The sequence below is a fragment of the Marmota monax genome, unplaced genomic scaffold, assembly GCF_021218885.2.
Source record: "Marmota monax isolate L192 unplaced genomic scaffold, Marmota_monax_Labrador192_F-V1.1 WCK01_AAM20220418_F8-fsc00031, whole genome shotgun sequence".
Taxonomy (NCBI): domain Eukaryota; kingdom Metazoa; phylum Chordata; class Mammalia; order Rodentia; family Sciuridae; genus Marmota; species Marmota monax.
The window spans coordinates 19,258,241-19,273,188 of record NW_026695197.1 but is presented as its reverse complement, the minus strand read 5'-3'; the positions used below and the strand labels follow the sequence as shown (position 1 = coordinate 19,273,188).

At 37.4% G+C, this 14,948-nt stretch overlaps 1 protein-coding gene and 2 non-coding genes across 3 annotated transcripts in view; 1 reads left to right on the top strand and 2 right to left on the bottom strand.

Annotated features, from left to right (window-relative positions):
• Positions 1–939: 939 nt before the first annotated feature.
• Positions 940–1,022, bottom strand: LOC124082022 (small Cajal body-specific RNA 18). The gene has a single exon (XR_006848230.1). It is a non-coding gene; the product is annotated as a small Cajal body-specific RNA 18 (non-coding RNA).
• An 85-nt stretch (positions 1,023–1,107) lies between these two features.
• LOC124082024 (small Cajal body-specific RNA 17) lies at positions 1,108–1,251 on the bottom strand. Its single transcript, XR_006848232.1, has one exon. It is a non-coding gene; the product is annotated as a small Cajal body-specific RNA 17 (non-coding RNA).
• Positions 1,252–1,745: 494 nt separating this feature from the next.
• Acaa2 (acetyl-CoA acyltransferase 2) overlaps positions 1,746–14,948 on the top strand; it is a 28,689-nt gene continuing 15,486 nt past the window's right edge. The window contains exons 1-2 of the mRNA XM_046428406.2: positions 1,746–1,897; positions 10,875–11,041. Coding sequence (XP_046284362.1) covers positions 1,882–1,897; positions 10,875–11,041 — 183 coding nt within the window. The 5' untranslated portion in view covers positions 1,746–1,881. The remainder of the gene's footprint in view (positions 1,898–10,874; positions 11,042–14,948) is intronic.

Below are 14,948 nucleotides of genomic sequence, written 5' to 3'. Positions count from 1 at the left end.
TGTCTTCATCCCATCCTTTCGAGCTTTTAAAGCCAGATTCCAATTAATATCACACATTAAATTGTCACATTTCTAGTCTCCTTTAATCAAATACCATTCCCACTCTTTTCTGTTTTTCACCACATTGACATTTTTGAAGAATTCAGGTCAGTTGTTTTGCAGAATGTCCCTCAATTTGGATTCGTCTTATGATGAGATTCAGGCCATGGGGGAAGGGGGTCTTACATAAGGGTGGTATGTTCTCTATTTAGCAAGAGGATGTCAGTTTGCCCATTATTGATGATGCCAAGCTTATCATTTGGTTAAAGTGATATCCACAAAATTTCCACATTGTGACAGCTCCTCTTCTGAAAGGAATTGTGTGAATATCCTTACATATGTTGATATATGTTAACCTTTAATGTTTTTAAGATCTACTCATTAGTAACATTTGTAGTCAGAGAAAACAGTACAATTTGTAAGTACCTGCTGATGGGGATTTGCAGAATGAATGGGAAATTGTGGTATTTATCCTTTCCTAAATATGTGGAAGGCAAACTGAATAAAGGAATGTGTACAAGAATGTATCTTTTGTGAATATATAACTTGTGATTCGTAAGTATGGATGCAAAGAAATTTTGTCTTTGAAATGAATACCCAACTCTAAAGGCAGGTAAGTGTTCCTGAGGGGAAGTATAGCAGTGCACTTAAAAAAAAAAAAAAAAAAAAAAAAAAAGCTGGCTTGATGACCTTTTCAGTTTTCTGTATGTTGGAAAGTTTTCATCATTTAAAAAAAAAATGGATTAAAAAAACAAAGAGCCAATAAGAGGGCCACCAAAACGTTTGAAGCACGATTCTAGGGCAAGCAATCGCTGACGACCTGTGGTCACGCAATCCAACCAAGCCCAGGCTCTAAGGCGCTCACAGCCTTTCCTCTGCCAAGGCCACCTCCTGCTCGCCCGGCCTCAGTCTGTTCTCAGAACACACTCCATCACCTGGTTCCCAGAACTCAGATTGCGCAGTGGTCTTGTCATCATCGGCCAGGGCTCACAGTTACAGCGGCAGAGGCCTCCCTAAACCTCCCTCCAGCCTAGCCTCGCCCGCTGACCTTCATCCTTCATTTCCCTGCGCCGGGTCCCCTGGCCCCTCTTCACCAGCAACCTTTGCATAATCCTCTCAGGCTCTAGGCAAGCAGAGCTGCCCGTAATGGAGCCTGATCATATAAGGAAAATACTGAGGGCTCAGCCCGGGGCCGCATCGGAGACCCAGGGGCGCCCCGCCCCACTACACTCACTAAACTCACTTTCCCAAATTCCTGGTGCCACTTCTGCTAGCCCCAACCCAGTCCTGCGAGGAGCTCAGCGACATAGGCCTCTGCCCCGCGGTCTGCGCAGGCGCAGATCCAACCAATCCCGCTGCGCCGCCGGAAGCCCCGCCCACCGAGCTTCTAGCCCTGCCCCCCAGCCCTCTGTAGGCCTGGTTGCGGGCCCTAGGCAATTTGGCGCCTGTGGTGTGTTTTTTCTTAAGTATTTGCTAGCGGGTATCCAGGGAACACGGGGTTGTAGGCCAAGGACAGGATGAATGGGATGTCAAAGGACGTTCTATCGATGTGGAAATACAGCAAGAAAGTCTGTAAAAACGATAATATGAGGAAAAAACGCTCCCCCGGGCACGCGTGGTCTTCTCCCCAGGAAACGTGGCACCTTTGGTTCCCACGGGCGGGCGGGTGCGCGCCGGCGGCTGGATAACCTTGGCGTGCGGAGGGCGGGCCTGGGGGCTCCGGGCCCCGGGGAAGTAGGCGAAAGGTCGGGGGCGGGGCCTCGCGGGCCCAAGTGGGAGTCGGCCCCGGATCCCTGGGCTCGCCTGCACCAGAAACATCCGCCGCCGGAACGACTTGCAGCCATGGCCCTGCTCCGAGGTGAGCGCGGCCCCCTTCTCTCCTCGCCCCTCGGGTTCTGTTCCCTACTAGGCGGGCTTCCGCTTCTGGGCTCGGTGGACCGTCAGGGGTGGTCGGGTGAAGTTCCTTCAGTCTTTCCTGTCCTGTGAGGGGACTTGAGATTGCCTTAACGAGAAAACGCTTGTAAGGCACAAGCGACTACTTTTTCGGTGCAATTTCCAGGGCACTGAGTGGAGGCCAAGGTTGACTTGTTTCTGATTTTGGAGGTCACTCCTTCACCTAGTAGTGACTTTCGGGTTCGAGCTCAACTATTGGGAAAAAATGAGGTGTCCCGAAAGCTCAAGGGGGCCTGGAGTAGAGCGGGGGCTATAGGCTCCCTGCTGCCTGGTCCTGGTCTCGCGTAATGCGAACTTGATGTTGCCAGGGAATTTCCCCTCCGCTGGCCTGCTAAACTAAAAGCGCTTGGTGGTGGTCTGTTTGAAGATCTGGCTTACTCCCTTTTCCATTCTTTTAGTTTGAGTGACTACAGGAAAGTGCAAGCATCCAGTATGTAACTTTTTACCCCTTAATTATGTAAAATCCTTTTTTACATGATTACACAATCTGGAATTTTAAAGATGTGTCCTGTTAAAGAACATTCAGGTAGAAAATGGATTAAGGACTTGAGATCCTTGACAGAATATAAGAACCTGGCTTTTGGGTGTTCTAGGGACCAGTATGATCTGTGAAGGAGGTGTGGTTTGATTTTTGTAAATTCAGTAGAATACAATACAGGATTTGAAGGAGAGAGTGACAGCATCTGATTTTTATTCCACCCATTTCCCCACAACTGTAGGGCTGCTTCTGTTAGCATAAGGAGATCACTTTAGGATCAATTGCAGAGGTCCAGGCAACAAGTATCGATGACTTTGTATGGGGACCATGGAATTGGAGGAAAGAAAGAGGGGTGATTTGGTAGAAAGTGGTGATAGATTGGCTCAGGGCACTAAATGAGAAGTCGATGTCAAGAATGACTCTGATGATACCACTTGTGGACTTTGTAAAATAGGGAGGAATAGATTTGGAAAGGAAGACTGTGAATTCAGCTTTAGGCAAAGAAGTTTTTGATGCCTGTGAAACTCCCAGGTGGAAATTCCCAAATAGGGGAATCTGGAAATCAGAATAGCCAAAATAACACATGAACAAAGCAGATGAAAAGTAGGTTTTCTGAAGCAAAAATGCAGTGTATCAAGTTCCCTACAATGCATATTTCATTTTATCAGTGCCCTTCTCAACTCTGAACTTACTACACTTACTTAAGCAACATGTATTTTTTTTTCCTTTTTTGTTTTTATTTTAATTTGTTATATATGACAGCAGAATGCATTACAATTCATATTACACATATAGAGCACAATTTTTCATATCTCTGGTTGTACACTAAGTAGAGTCACACCATTCACAACTTCATCTACTGAAGATGCCCTTCAGTAGATGAATGGATAAAGAAAATATGGTATATATACACAATGGAATATTATTCAGCATTAAAAGAGAATAAAATCACGGCATTTGCAGGTAAATGGATGAAGCTGGAGAATATAATTCTAAGTGAAGTTAGCCAATCCCCGCCCCCCCCCCAAAAAAAAAAAAAACAAATGCAGAATGTTTTCTCTTGATTTAAAGATGCTGATTCATAATGTGGTGGGGGAGAGGGCATGGGAGGATTAGATGAACTCCAGATAGGGGAAAGGGGAGCAATATTTTTTTTTAGACTCATTCTGAAAAACCAATTTATTTAAAAGCTGCCTTATAATAAATGTGCTTTCCTTTTTTATTTTTTATTTTTATTTTTTTGGTGCTGGAGATTGAACCTATGGCTTTGTGCATACAAGGCAAGCACTCCACCAATTGAGCTATATCCCCAGCCCATGGCTTTCCTTTTAAAAAAGAAAGTTTTTATTGGTTTCTCATTTTACTATTTCATTAGTTCTTATTACCCTTTATTTTTTTTATAACAGACCCCTTTGAAATTTTGACAGAAACAATGAACCCAATAAAATATTATACATCAGCACCTGTATTAAGGAAATATGTTAGACATAGTGGTCATTTTTTTTTCCATTTTTTTAAATTTTACAGAGAAGGACACTAATGTCCCAAAAGGTAAAGTGGCTTATCTCTAACAACACAGGTAGTTATTGACTTCATTAAGAGCACAGAACTTGAACTTCTAGTAGTGACTATTACAGGCTATAATACATCAAAGACAAGGCTCACCTCTCAAGTTGCATACCAAGTGCTTGCAGGACCAGTGGTAAGAAGAGCACATGCCTGATTATTGTAAGAAAAAGGATACCTTTGAATGGGAGCATAATTAATACTGGTAAAGACTATCAATAACTGATCTTATTTTAGTCAACAAGAAGAACCAATCCCTCTTCCATCCCAATTTTTATTAGCACCTACCCAGTGTTTGGCAGAAGGTTTTCACCCAGCAAATTCTACTTTTGCTCATAAGCTTTATTGGGTAGTTCATGTTGCCCCTCAAGGCAAACAGGCAGGGCTATTAAGTTACTTTAACTTCTGAAACAGAAATGGATGCCTCAGCAGTTTTCTTAATTTGTTCTAATTGTGGTCTTGAATTAGTAACGAAAGAAGTCTAATGAAATGAGTAAATATTTACCTATGATCTTCCTGGAAAGATGGGCAGAGTTCTTGCTTTGCTCTTCATCCTTTTCCTGGCTGTCAAATCAGCACACCTAGACAGGCCCTTTCTTGGAGTTTTTGACTCACTACTCTTCACCGTCTCTTCACTGTTCTTTAAGTTTGGAAATCTAGTATCTGAATTTTCAGAGCCTTTAAAACCAAGAAAAAAAGATGCAAGATTTTAGGTTGGCAGTAAAGATTGCTATATTTAAACCTTTTTTTTTTAATTAAAAAATTTTAATTAATTTATTTTTAATATATATATAACAACGGAATGCATTACAATTCTTATTACATATACAGAGCTCAATTTTTCATATCTCTGGTTGTATACATAGTATACTCATACTAATTCATGTCTTCATACATGTACTTTGGATAATAATGATCATCACTTTCAGCCATTATTAATTACCCATGCCCCCTCCCTTCCCCTCCCACCCCTCTGCCCTATCTAGAGTTCATCTATTCCGCCCATGCTCCCTCTCCCTATCCCACTATGAATCAGCTTCCTTATATCAAAGAAAACATTCGGCATTTTGTTTTGTGGGATTAGCTAACTTCGCTTAGCATTATCTTCTCTAACTCCATCATTTATCTGCAAATGCCATGATTCTGTTCTCTTTTATTGCTGAGTAATATTCCATTGTGTATATATGCCACATTTTTTTTTATCCATTCATCTATTGAAGGGCATCTAGGTTGGTTCCACAATTTAGCTGTTGTGAATTGTGCTGCTATAAACTTTGATGTGGCTGTGTCCCTGTGATATGCTTTTTTAAAGTCCTTTGGGTATAGACCGAGGAGAGGGATAGCTGGGTCAAATGGTGGTTCCAGTCTTAGTTTTCTAAGAAATCTCCATACTGCTTTCCATATTGGCTGCACCAATTTGCAGTTCTACCAGTAGTATATGAGTGTACCTTTTTCCCCACATCCTCACCAACACTTACTGTGTGTCTTCATAATAGCTGCCATTCTGACTGGAGTGAGATGAAATCTTAAAGTGGTTTTGATTTGCATTTCTCTAATTGCTAGTGATGATGAACATTTTTTCATGTGTTGATTGATTGTACATCATCTTCTGAGAAGTGTAAACCTTTTTGTTTTTTTTTAACTGTAGATTGACACAATACCTTTATTTTATTTATTTGTTTTATGTGGTGCTAAGGATCGAACCCAGTGCCTCACATATATGGGCAAGTGCTCTGCCACTGGGCTACAACCCTAGCCCCTGTTTAAACTTTTTGATAACCCCATAACCTTAGCATCAGGTCAAATAAATATTGACCAGGTTTTAAAATGTCTTATGAAATAACAAGGGAAAATCTTTAAATTGTCTTTGTTTTTGTGTCTGTACATCTGAAATTATCTTTAAAAATATATTTAAAGGTTTATAATAAATATTATAAGTACTTATAATAAATATAGTTAAAGGTTTAAGAGGAAATACTATTTTTATTGATTTTCTTCTTTCAAAATAATTGTATTTAGTTAAGCCCTCACTCAAGCTAACCTTATAGTCTGGGAGCATCAAGTAAGGAGCAGTGCTATGGTAAGAAGGAAGTTCTTGTTATATTTTCTGCCCATACTTTTTCTTTTATAGTGTCATATATTTTGCTGCCCCTCACAAATGCTTTCTTTGATTATGAAGTATGGGGGAGAAACTTGTGAAAGGAACTTTGCAGAGAAACATTAAATTAACTTCCATTGTTTCTGAGAAGTTATCACTGGTCATTCAGATCACTCCCTGTATGCAAATGTCATTTTTCTGAGTGCTTTTAAGAGTTTTGTTATATTTGAATTTCAGAAGTTTAACAGTGACATTCCAAAGTGGGAGGGGAGATGTGTGTGTGTGTGTGGTGTGTTTATTCTGTTGGGAGCTTACATCTACACATTCATGTCTTTTATCAAATTTTTACTTATTATTCCTTCAAATATTTTTCTACCTATTCACTCTTCACTCCTTCTATGACACCATAACTGCTGTCAGTCCTTAAATTTCTACCCATTTTTTTTTTATTTTTTAAAAATTAACAAATGTTTTAAAGCATTTTTTATTAAAAACTTTTATAGAAAAATTGAGCAAAGAGTACAGAGCACTTCCATGTGTCCCTCATCCCATCATAGTTCCTTCCCCATCAATAGCATCTGTCATTAATGGGGTATAATTGTTACAGTTGCTGAACTAATATTGGTACATTGTTACTAATAAAAGTTTACAGTTTAGGGCTGGGGATGTGGCTCAAGAGGAATGTGCTCGCCTGGCATGCGTGGGGTGCTGGGTTCGATCCTCAGCACCACAAAAAATAAAATAAAATAAAGATGTTGTGTCCACCGAAAACTGAAAAATAAATATAAAAAAAAATTCTCTCTCTCTCTCTCTTTAAAAATAAATAATAATATTTTAAAAAGTTTACAGTTTATATCAAGGTTCCCTCTAAGTTTTAACAGATATATAAATGATATGTAATAGCTTTACAGCATCATGCAGAGTAATTTCACTTCCCTAAAAATCCTATGTAGTTTACCTATTCATCCCTGCCTTTGAACCCCTAGCAAGCACTTATCTTTTTATTGTCTCCATAGCTTTGCCTTTTCCAGATATTATACAGTAAGAATCATACACTAGGCTGGTGATATAGCTCAGTTGGTAGAGTGCTTGTATTGAATGCACAAGGCCCTGGGTTCAATCCCCAGCATCACACACACACACACACACAAGAATCATACACTAGTGGCCTTTCCAGATTGACATCCATCTCTTAATAATATGCATTTAAGATTATTTCTTTTTATAGTTTGATACCTCATTTTTTTTATCATTGCATAATATTCCATCATGTGTACCCCAGTTTATTCATCTATTGAAGGACATCTTAGTTGCTTCCATGTTTTGACAATTATGAGCAAGCATTTGTGTGTATGTTTTCAAATCATTTGGGTAAATACAAAAAAAAAAAACCCACAATTGCTGAACCATATGGTTAAAGTATGTTTAATTTTGTAAAAAACTACCAAAGTGTCTCCCAAAGTGGCTATACTCCTTTGCATTTCCACCAGCAGTGAATGGATTTCTGTTGCCCCACAACCTTACCAGTGTGTGATATTGTTGGTGTTTTGGATTTTAGCCATCCTAATAGTTGTGTAGTGGTATCTTCATGTTTTAATTGGCAACTCCTAATGACATATGATGTTGAGCAGCTTTTCACATTGCCATCTGCAATCTTTTTTGATGAGATATCTGTTCAGTTCCTTTGCCTATTTTTAAATTGAGTTTGTTTTCTTATTATTGAACTTTAGGAGCTCTTTATATATTGTGGATCCAGTCTCTTGCCATATAGGTGTTTTATAAATATTTTCACCTAGTGTGACTTGTCTGAAATTTCATGCTCTTAACAGTGTCTTTTTTAAAGCAGATTTTTTAAATTTTAATTAAGTCCAACTTAACAAATTTCCTTTCATGGATTATTTTCAATTGTTTTTCTTCCTACCCTTCAGATTAGATAATTTCTATTTATCAATATTCAACATCACTGAATCTTGCTTTTTTCATTTCTATTCCATTGTTAAGCTTATTCAGTGAATTTTAAATTTTAGATATTAATTACATAAATTTTAGAATTTGTTTTTGCCATAATTTCTTTGTCTTTGCCAAAATGTCCTATATTTTATTATGAGTTATATTTTTCTTTACAAACTTGAGTATAATTATGATAGCTGTTTAAAATCCTTATCTGCTAATTCTAACACCTGGGTCTTCTTAGGGTTGGTCTCCATTGATTGTCTTTTTTTATTGAAAGCCACATTTTCTTGTTTCTTCATACAAATGAAGCAGATGAAACATTATAGAGTTTGAATTTTTGTTCCTTTGAAACAAAAATTATTATATTGTATTATATTGACTTCTTTTGTCCGAACTTAAATTACAAATTATGTCTTCCTCTGTAACAGGCAGCAGTTCAGATGTAAGGTCACTGTTTTTAACCTTGGTGAGATGATTATTGTCTGTCCTCCATGTGCATGGTTAGGAGTTCATCTAGATACTTAGGCAGAATTTATATAAAATTGGGATTCTTTCTCTGTGGTGCTTCTCCTTCCCAGATTCTTGGTCATTTTCCAGCAGCTGTGGTTGCCATGAACTTTGTCATCTGATTTTTCAAATCATTATGACTATGAGTTCCTGAATTGTAGTTATTCCATGCAGCCTGGACTACTAGCCTTCCAGTTATTGCTATAAATAAATTGGACTCCTACTCTGTACTTTTTCCTATCAGCTTTTGTCCATCTCTGCCTATTTGTATTCATTTCTAAGAATTCAGGTAGTTGTTCTTTTATATTGGCTGGAGGCTTTCATTGTTATCTGTGGGAGAGTTGGTGAGATGGGAGCATACTAGACCACGATCAGAAACAGAACTATGGAAATTAGGAAGAAGGCATGCAAAGGGGAACACATAATGAAGAAAATACCAATATAGAAATAGGCAAAGACTTTTAAGGAAAAAGGATTAGATGACATCTACAGAGACTCAGGAAGCCGTAGTATGGCACAGAATAACCCAGCTGCCAGACAAAACATTTCCAATGCACCGAACTAATATTTATGGCCTTTTATGAATACCTAAAAATTTTACCTAGAGAACTGAGTAGATCTTAGATTATGGTTAGACATGTTGTTCTTCACATTCCTTATATTGTAAATTTTTCAGTCAGAATGAGGAGAGACTAAGATTTTTTTAAGCCAGATTTAAGTTTGTTCCATGGAAGGGGGATCATGACCATAAGCTGAAGGATTGTGATTAGATACAAGCAGTGGTGTAATGCTTGAATAGTCTGGATTATAGGTTAGTATCTTAGCACAAACCCACTGTTAAAAGTCTCATAATTTCTTGATAAGATGTGGAAATGTGAACTCATGTTATTTTGGGGAGAATCAATTAGTACCTGCAAAATATCTAATATGAAATCTATCACTCAGGCAGTGCCTCTGTTTGTTAGCTATAACATTTACCTTGTGGAATTGTTGGGAAGAATAGATATGTGTGAAAGTGACAAAATGTCCTTATTAGCTCCATAAGCTCTGAAGAGTATTGCTTAACAGCAATAAACACACAGGTAAAAGGTGACTTATTTTTTCCCATCTTATCCCAAAGGTTAAAAGATAATAGCAAAAGATCATAGTATTTGAAATGTATAATTGCAGTCATCCTGTGACTCCAGAAGCAATGGCATACAATTCAAAGTATCATAAATTCTATCTGTCTTGAAATGTAATAGAACTAGAGTTGGGGGAAGACTTGATAAACCAAGTCAACTCAACATGGGGACAGATCATTCATTCTGTTGTCCTTTCTGGACATGATGTTTCAGGTAGTAGAGTGTGCCTTCCTGCTGAAAGTTTTCTAGCAGAAGTTAGAGCCTTTTGTCAGGAATTTACTAGAGGAAGTTCTTATAGGGTGAGTGAGTGCTTGGCCTCTGACAACTTTAAGTTTCTTCCAGTTTGAAGATTATATGATCCTAATACTTAGGCAATATATTCCAGCAGTTAGAGGAAGCATTTCAGTTTTCAAAAAATGTTTCTAGCATTATAAAGCACCTGAGGACCAGAATGTTGTCTTAAATGGAATGAATTTGCATGGTAGCATGCAGTGCAGTTCTTGGTACCTACCTGATTGTAGGTATCGATCAAACTAATAACTCATTAAGACTCTGCTCATGAGTATGACTCATTTTGTATTTTATTCTATGAGAGAGACTTTCATTTATTGTTTTAGTCAGCTTTTTATCATCATGATCAAAATACCCAAGAACAACTTGAAGAAAAGTTTATTTGGGACTCACAGTTTTAGAGGCCTCAGTCCATATACAGCTGACTTCATTGCTCTGGGTGCAAAGTGAGGCATAACATCATGGCCGAAGGGCGCAGAGTAGGAAAGTTGCTCACCTCATGGCAGCCAAGAAGCAGAGAGAAGGAAGAGAAAAACAACCACAGAGGATCAACCCTTCCAGGGCACATTCCCAGTGACCCGCCTCCTCTAACTGTGTGGCCCACCTGCCCACAGTTACCACCCGTAAGTCCATTCAAACTAGGATGACCTGATTCTTGGTTATAGTTCCTACAATCCAATCACTTAACCTCTGAACATTCTTGCATTAACACAGGAGCTTTAGGGGGAACATCTCAATCCAACCATAACAATTATTTAATTGAATATTGTACTTTAGCATAAGTTTTCACAGTGAGATTATTTAAAGCATGTTAAGGATACTGACTAATCTGTGAATGTTTATAAATCTTTTCTCATTGCATTAGGTGTGTTTATTGTTGCTGCTAAGCGAACACCCTTTGGAGCTTATGGAGGTCTTTTGAAAGATTTCACGGCTACGGACTTGAGTGAGTTTGCTGCCAAGGCTGCCCTGTCTGCTGGCAAAGTCCCACCTGAAACTGTTGACAGTGTCATTGTAGGCAATGTCATGCAGGTTAGTAGAGCAAAGTATTCACTTCATTTGCTTTCTTTGATCATTCCGTAAAATAATTTCTTCAACATGACATCATGATGAACAAGATCATAATACTTGAAAGTATTTGAAATTTTTAGTAATCCTTTAACTCCAGAAGTGGTAGCATGCATAATTCAAAGCAGCATATGTTCTGGAAACCATATATCTGTCTGACTTCCGTGCATTTCAGTACTTCTTAAACAGCAGATTGACATGTGAAAGTAATTGATTTTCTCTCTGTATTACCCAAGGAGGTACATTAGTTAGATTTCTGCTACTGTGACAAAATGCCCAAGATAATTAAAAAGGAGGAAGAGTTTAGTTGGCTCACAGTTTTTGAGGTTTCAGCCCATGGTCACTTGGCCCTATTGCTTTGGGCCTGTGACTGTGTGGTACATCATGGTTGGAACACATCAGGAAAGAGGTCTGTTCATGCCAGCCAATGAAAAGAAAGAGATACAGGAAGAGGCTACAGCCCAAATATCCTCTCTGAGGGGATGCCCCCAGTGAACTAACTGCTCTCACTGAACCCTACCTCCCAAAGGTTCTAGCATCTCCTAAAGTACTATAGGCTGGGGACCAAGCCTTTAATAAACATGGGTTTTTTGAGAGAGATTCTATATCCAAACTATAGCAAGAGAGTAGCAGACCCAAGTAATAAACACACTTCCCATAATCCTTATACATTATAGGAACTTGGTCAGTGTTGTGAGAAGTAAGAAATTCCCTTTCCCTCTGTCTTCAGTATGTGGTATGCAAAGTACATCATCCACAATCAGATTATTGAAAGTTGTATATTCATTCATTCAAAGTATATAATCTATTGGGTGCTTAGAAAGAAGCTATTTTAGGTGCTGTGAGAGCATCTAAAATGGATCAGAAGGGACATGGATCAAGAGAAAGTTATAATCTAATAGAGATGATAAGGCAAATTTTAAAAAAGATGCCAGTGACGTGATTGCAATTAAAGGAAAGTGGACACACAAAGGCACTAGGCCTTGAATTTGAACTCGTTCTTTCCATCTTGCCAATGTGTATCTTCACATCCAAAAAAAACAGTGACATTTTATCTTTTGCAGTTATTTGTATTGAACCTAAAACATTTTCATGAAGAATACTTGATATTAGTTCTCCTTTCTGCTTTTTTTTCTTGAACTATTACTTCTAATCTAAGAAAGCATTTGAGCAGATCAAATAGAAATAAAATATTTTTGATTTTTGTTTTTCCTAGAATTTATTTTAAAAGAAATGAATTTATTCTAAAATCCTTCCATTTTCCTGCAGCACAGGTTCTTTGAAACTTTACAACAAAGTCATTTTGAGTAGTATCAGTTTCATTGTGTTCATGCCTCTGTTCCTAAAGGCAGTCTTTTTTTGCATTAAGTTTCCTGAAAGGCTGAGACACAGTTTCCTGGTAAGGGTGTTAAGTGTTTAATGGAGGAATATTTGGGAGTAGGCCTTTGTAGACAGAATAGAGAATAAGCATCAAATAACATTTGACAAATACCACAAAGCTATTTTTCTAATTGAGTTGAATGTTACTAGATGTCATTTAGAATAAATAAATTTTACTTTTTTCTTAAGAAGCAATGAAATGCAATCTGGATTATTTTTATTACCTAATTGTCCTAGCTAGAGTCTCAAGAGTTGAATAGAAATGACAGGAAATGGTTTATCTATGTCTTATTCCTGATCTTAGGGAATTGTATACAGTATATTGTCACAGGAAATATCATAATAGCTGAGGGGCTTTTGTATATGCCCTTTCTCAAGTTAGAAAAATTCCCTTCTGTTCCTAGTTTGTTGAATACCATGAAAGGATATTGGGTTTTGTCAAATATATATATATTTGACAAATATATAAATAATATATATATATATATATATATATATATATATATTGCTATTGACTGAGATGACCATAGGAGTTATGTTTTTTATTCTATTAATATGATTGATACATTAATTAATTTTCAGATATTGAACCAGTCTGTGTTCCTGGAATATGTCCAAATTGGTCATGGTGTATATTTCTTTTTATTCATTGCTAAATTCAGTTTACTAGTATTTTGTTAAGGATTTTTATATCCATATTCATAAAAGACATTGATTGATCAGTAGTTTTCTTGTGATATCTTTGTTTAGTTTTAGTATCAGGATAAATGGCCTTATACCATGTGTTGGACAGACATCCAGTCTCTTCTGTTTCTAGGAAGATTTGTCAATAATTCGTATTCTTCTTTAAATGTTTAATAGAATTCTTTGGTGAAGCCATTCTGGAATTATCTTTGTGGATAGTTTCTTGATTACTAATTTAAACTCTTCACTTGTCTACTCAGATTTTCTGTTTCTTCTTGAGTCAATTTCTATAGTTTATATCTCTAGAAATTTGTCCCTCTTGTTTAAGTGATCTAATTTGTTGCCATTTGACTGTTCATGGTACAGTTGATTTTTGTTACTCACGGTAGTTATATTATATAGACACCGTTAACATTGAATTAGCAAATGATGTCCAAAAAACAAATTACAACAAATTTAGAGTTCTAATTGACTTGTACTTACACAGCACCTTGTTCTTTAAAACAGAATGTTTCTGTGAGCTGAGCACAGGAGGTTGGCTTTATAGGCAGAAAAGGACTGAAGAAAACAGAAGCAGAACAAAGGGAGATTGATTATGTCAATGTTACTTTCCTTCTAGGGTTAAAATAGAGGGGATATCCTTATTACACTGACTCAGGTTGACTAGAATCTCCCATTTTGCAAAAACTGGCCTATTGAAAAGCTCAATTTGATTACATGGAACTTAGCATAAGTGACCCCATTCTGGTTTGGTTTGATCTGCTGGGACCTAGATCAGGAGCCTAGTTCTACTAAACCATTGCTCCCAGAGGAAATACAGGGTCACATTCCTGCAAGTCTCTGGCCACATTTTCATTAACCATTCAAGTACATATCTTTGTTTTATGTATATTTCTGTTTTAGGGCACCTCATTTAATTTATATTATTCATTCATTAACATTAAACTGATAACCAAAGCACAATTCATGCCTGAGTGTAGTTTTTCTAATATACATATGTTTTCCATGTGGCACATCACCGCCTTCTTTTGCTTTAGGAATACTAGACAGCACTTTATCATTATGCTCGAGGGCCATTTTAAACAGCAAATTCACCAGCAAAAAAGCACAAAAATGCAAACAACACGGCATTCAGTAGACTACAAGAAGGACACATGTTTATAGTGTGAAAGCTAAAACAAGAAGGCAGAGTATCACTTGGTTCAACCTCAACTGGAAAGGTGTGTATCTACAACTCAGATTTTTTACTACTCTGCTCATGTTTAATCGAAAACATGCTGCAAGTACTGATTTTTGGATTATGTTATAAATTTTAGCAAATTGGTGAATTTGCAAATATGGAATCTGTGAATAGTGAGGATCTACTTACTATATTTTGAACTTGCCTATTTAGTCCACACTATTTTGAGAGGTATTTAAAGTTCTTGATGATAAAGTACGAATATACTCTGTTCTAACCCAGACACTTGCACATGATTCTGCATAAGTAAGGAACTTGAGAGTTATATAAACCAGAGTTCCCACTTCCAGGGAATGGTAGAGTCTGGATTCCAGTCTATATCTCCTAACTTCTAGCCTGATATTCTTTTTATTATCTCAAATTAGGGCTTTTATTTTTTGAAGCAGCTATTTTACCAATCTGGACACTACCAATCTGGTATTATAAGAAATATAATTACAAAACAGACAAACCTTGGCAAAAGAATATCACCTCTAGCCTTTCTGATTTAGTTGGTTTGGTCAGAGGCTTCAGCAAAAGTGTGTTAGTAAAGCTCCTGGGGTTATTCCAGCCAGTAGCAAGGTTGAG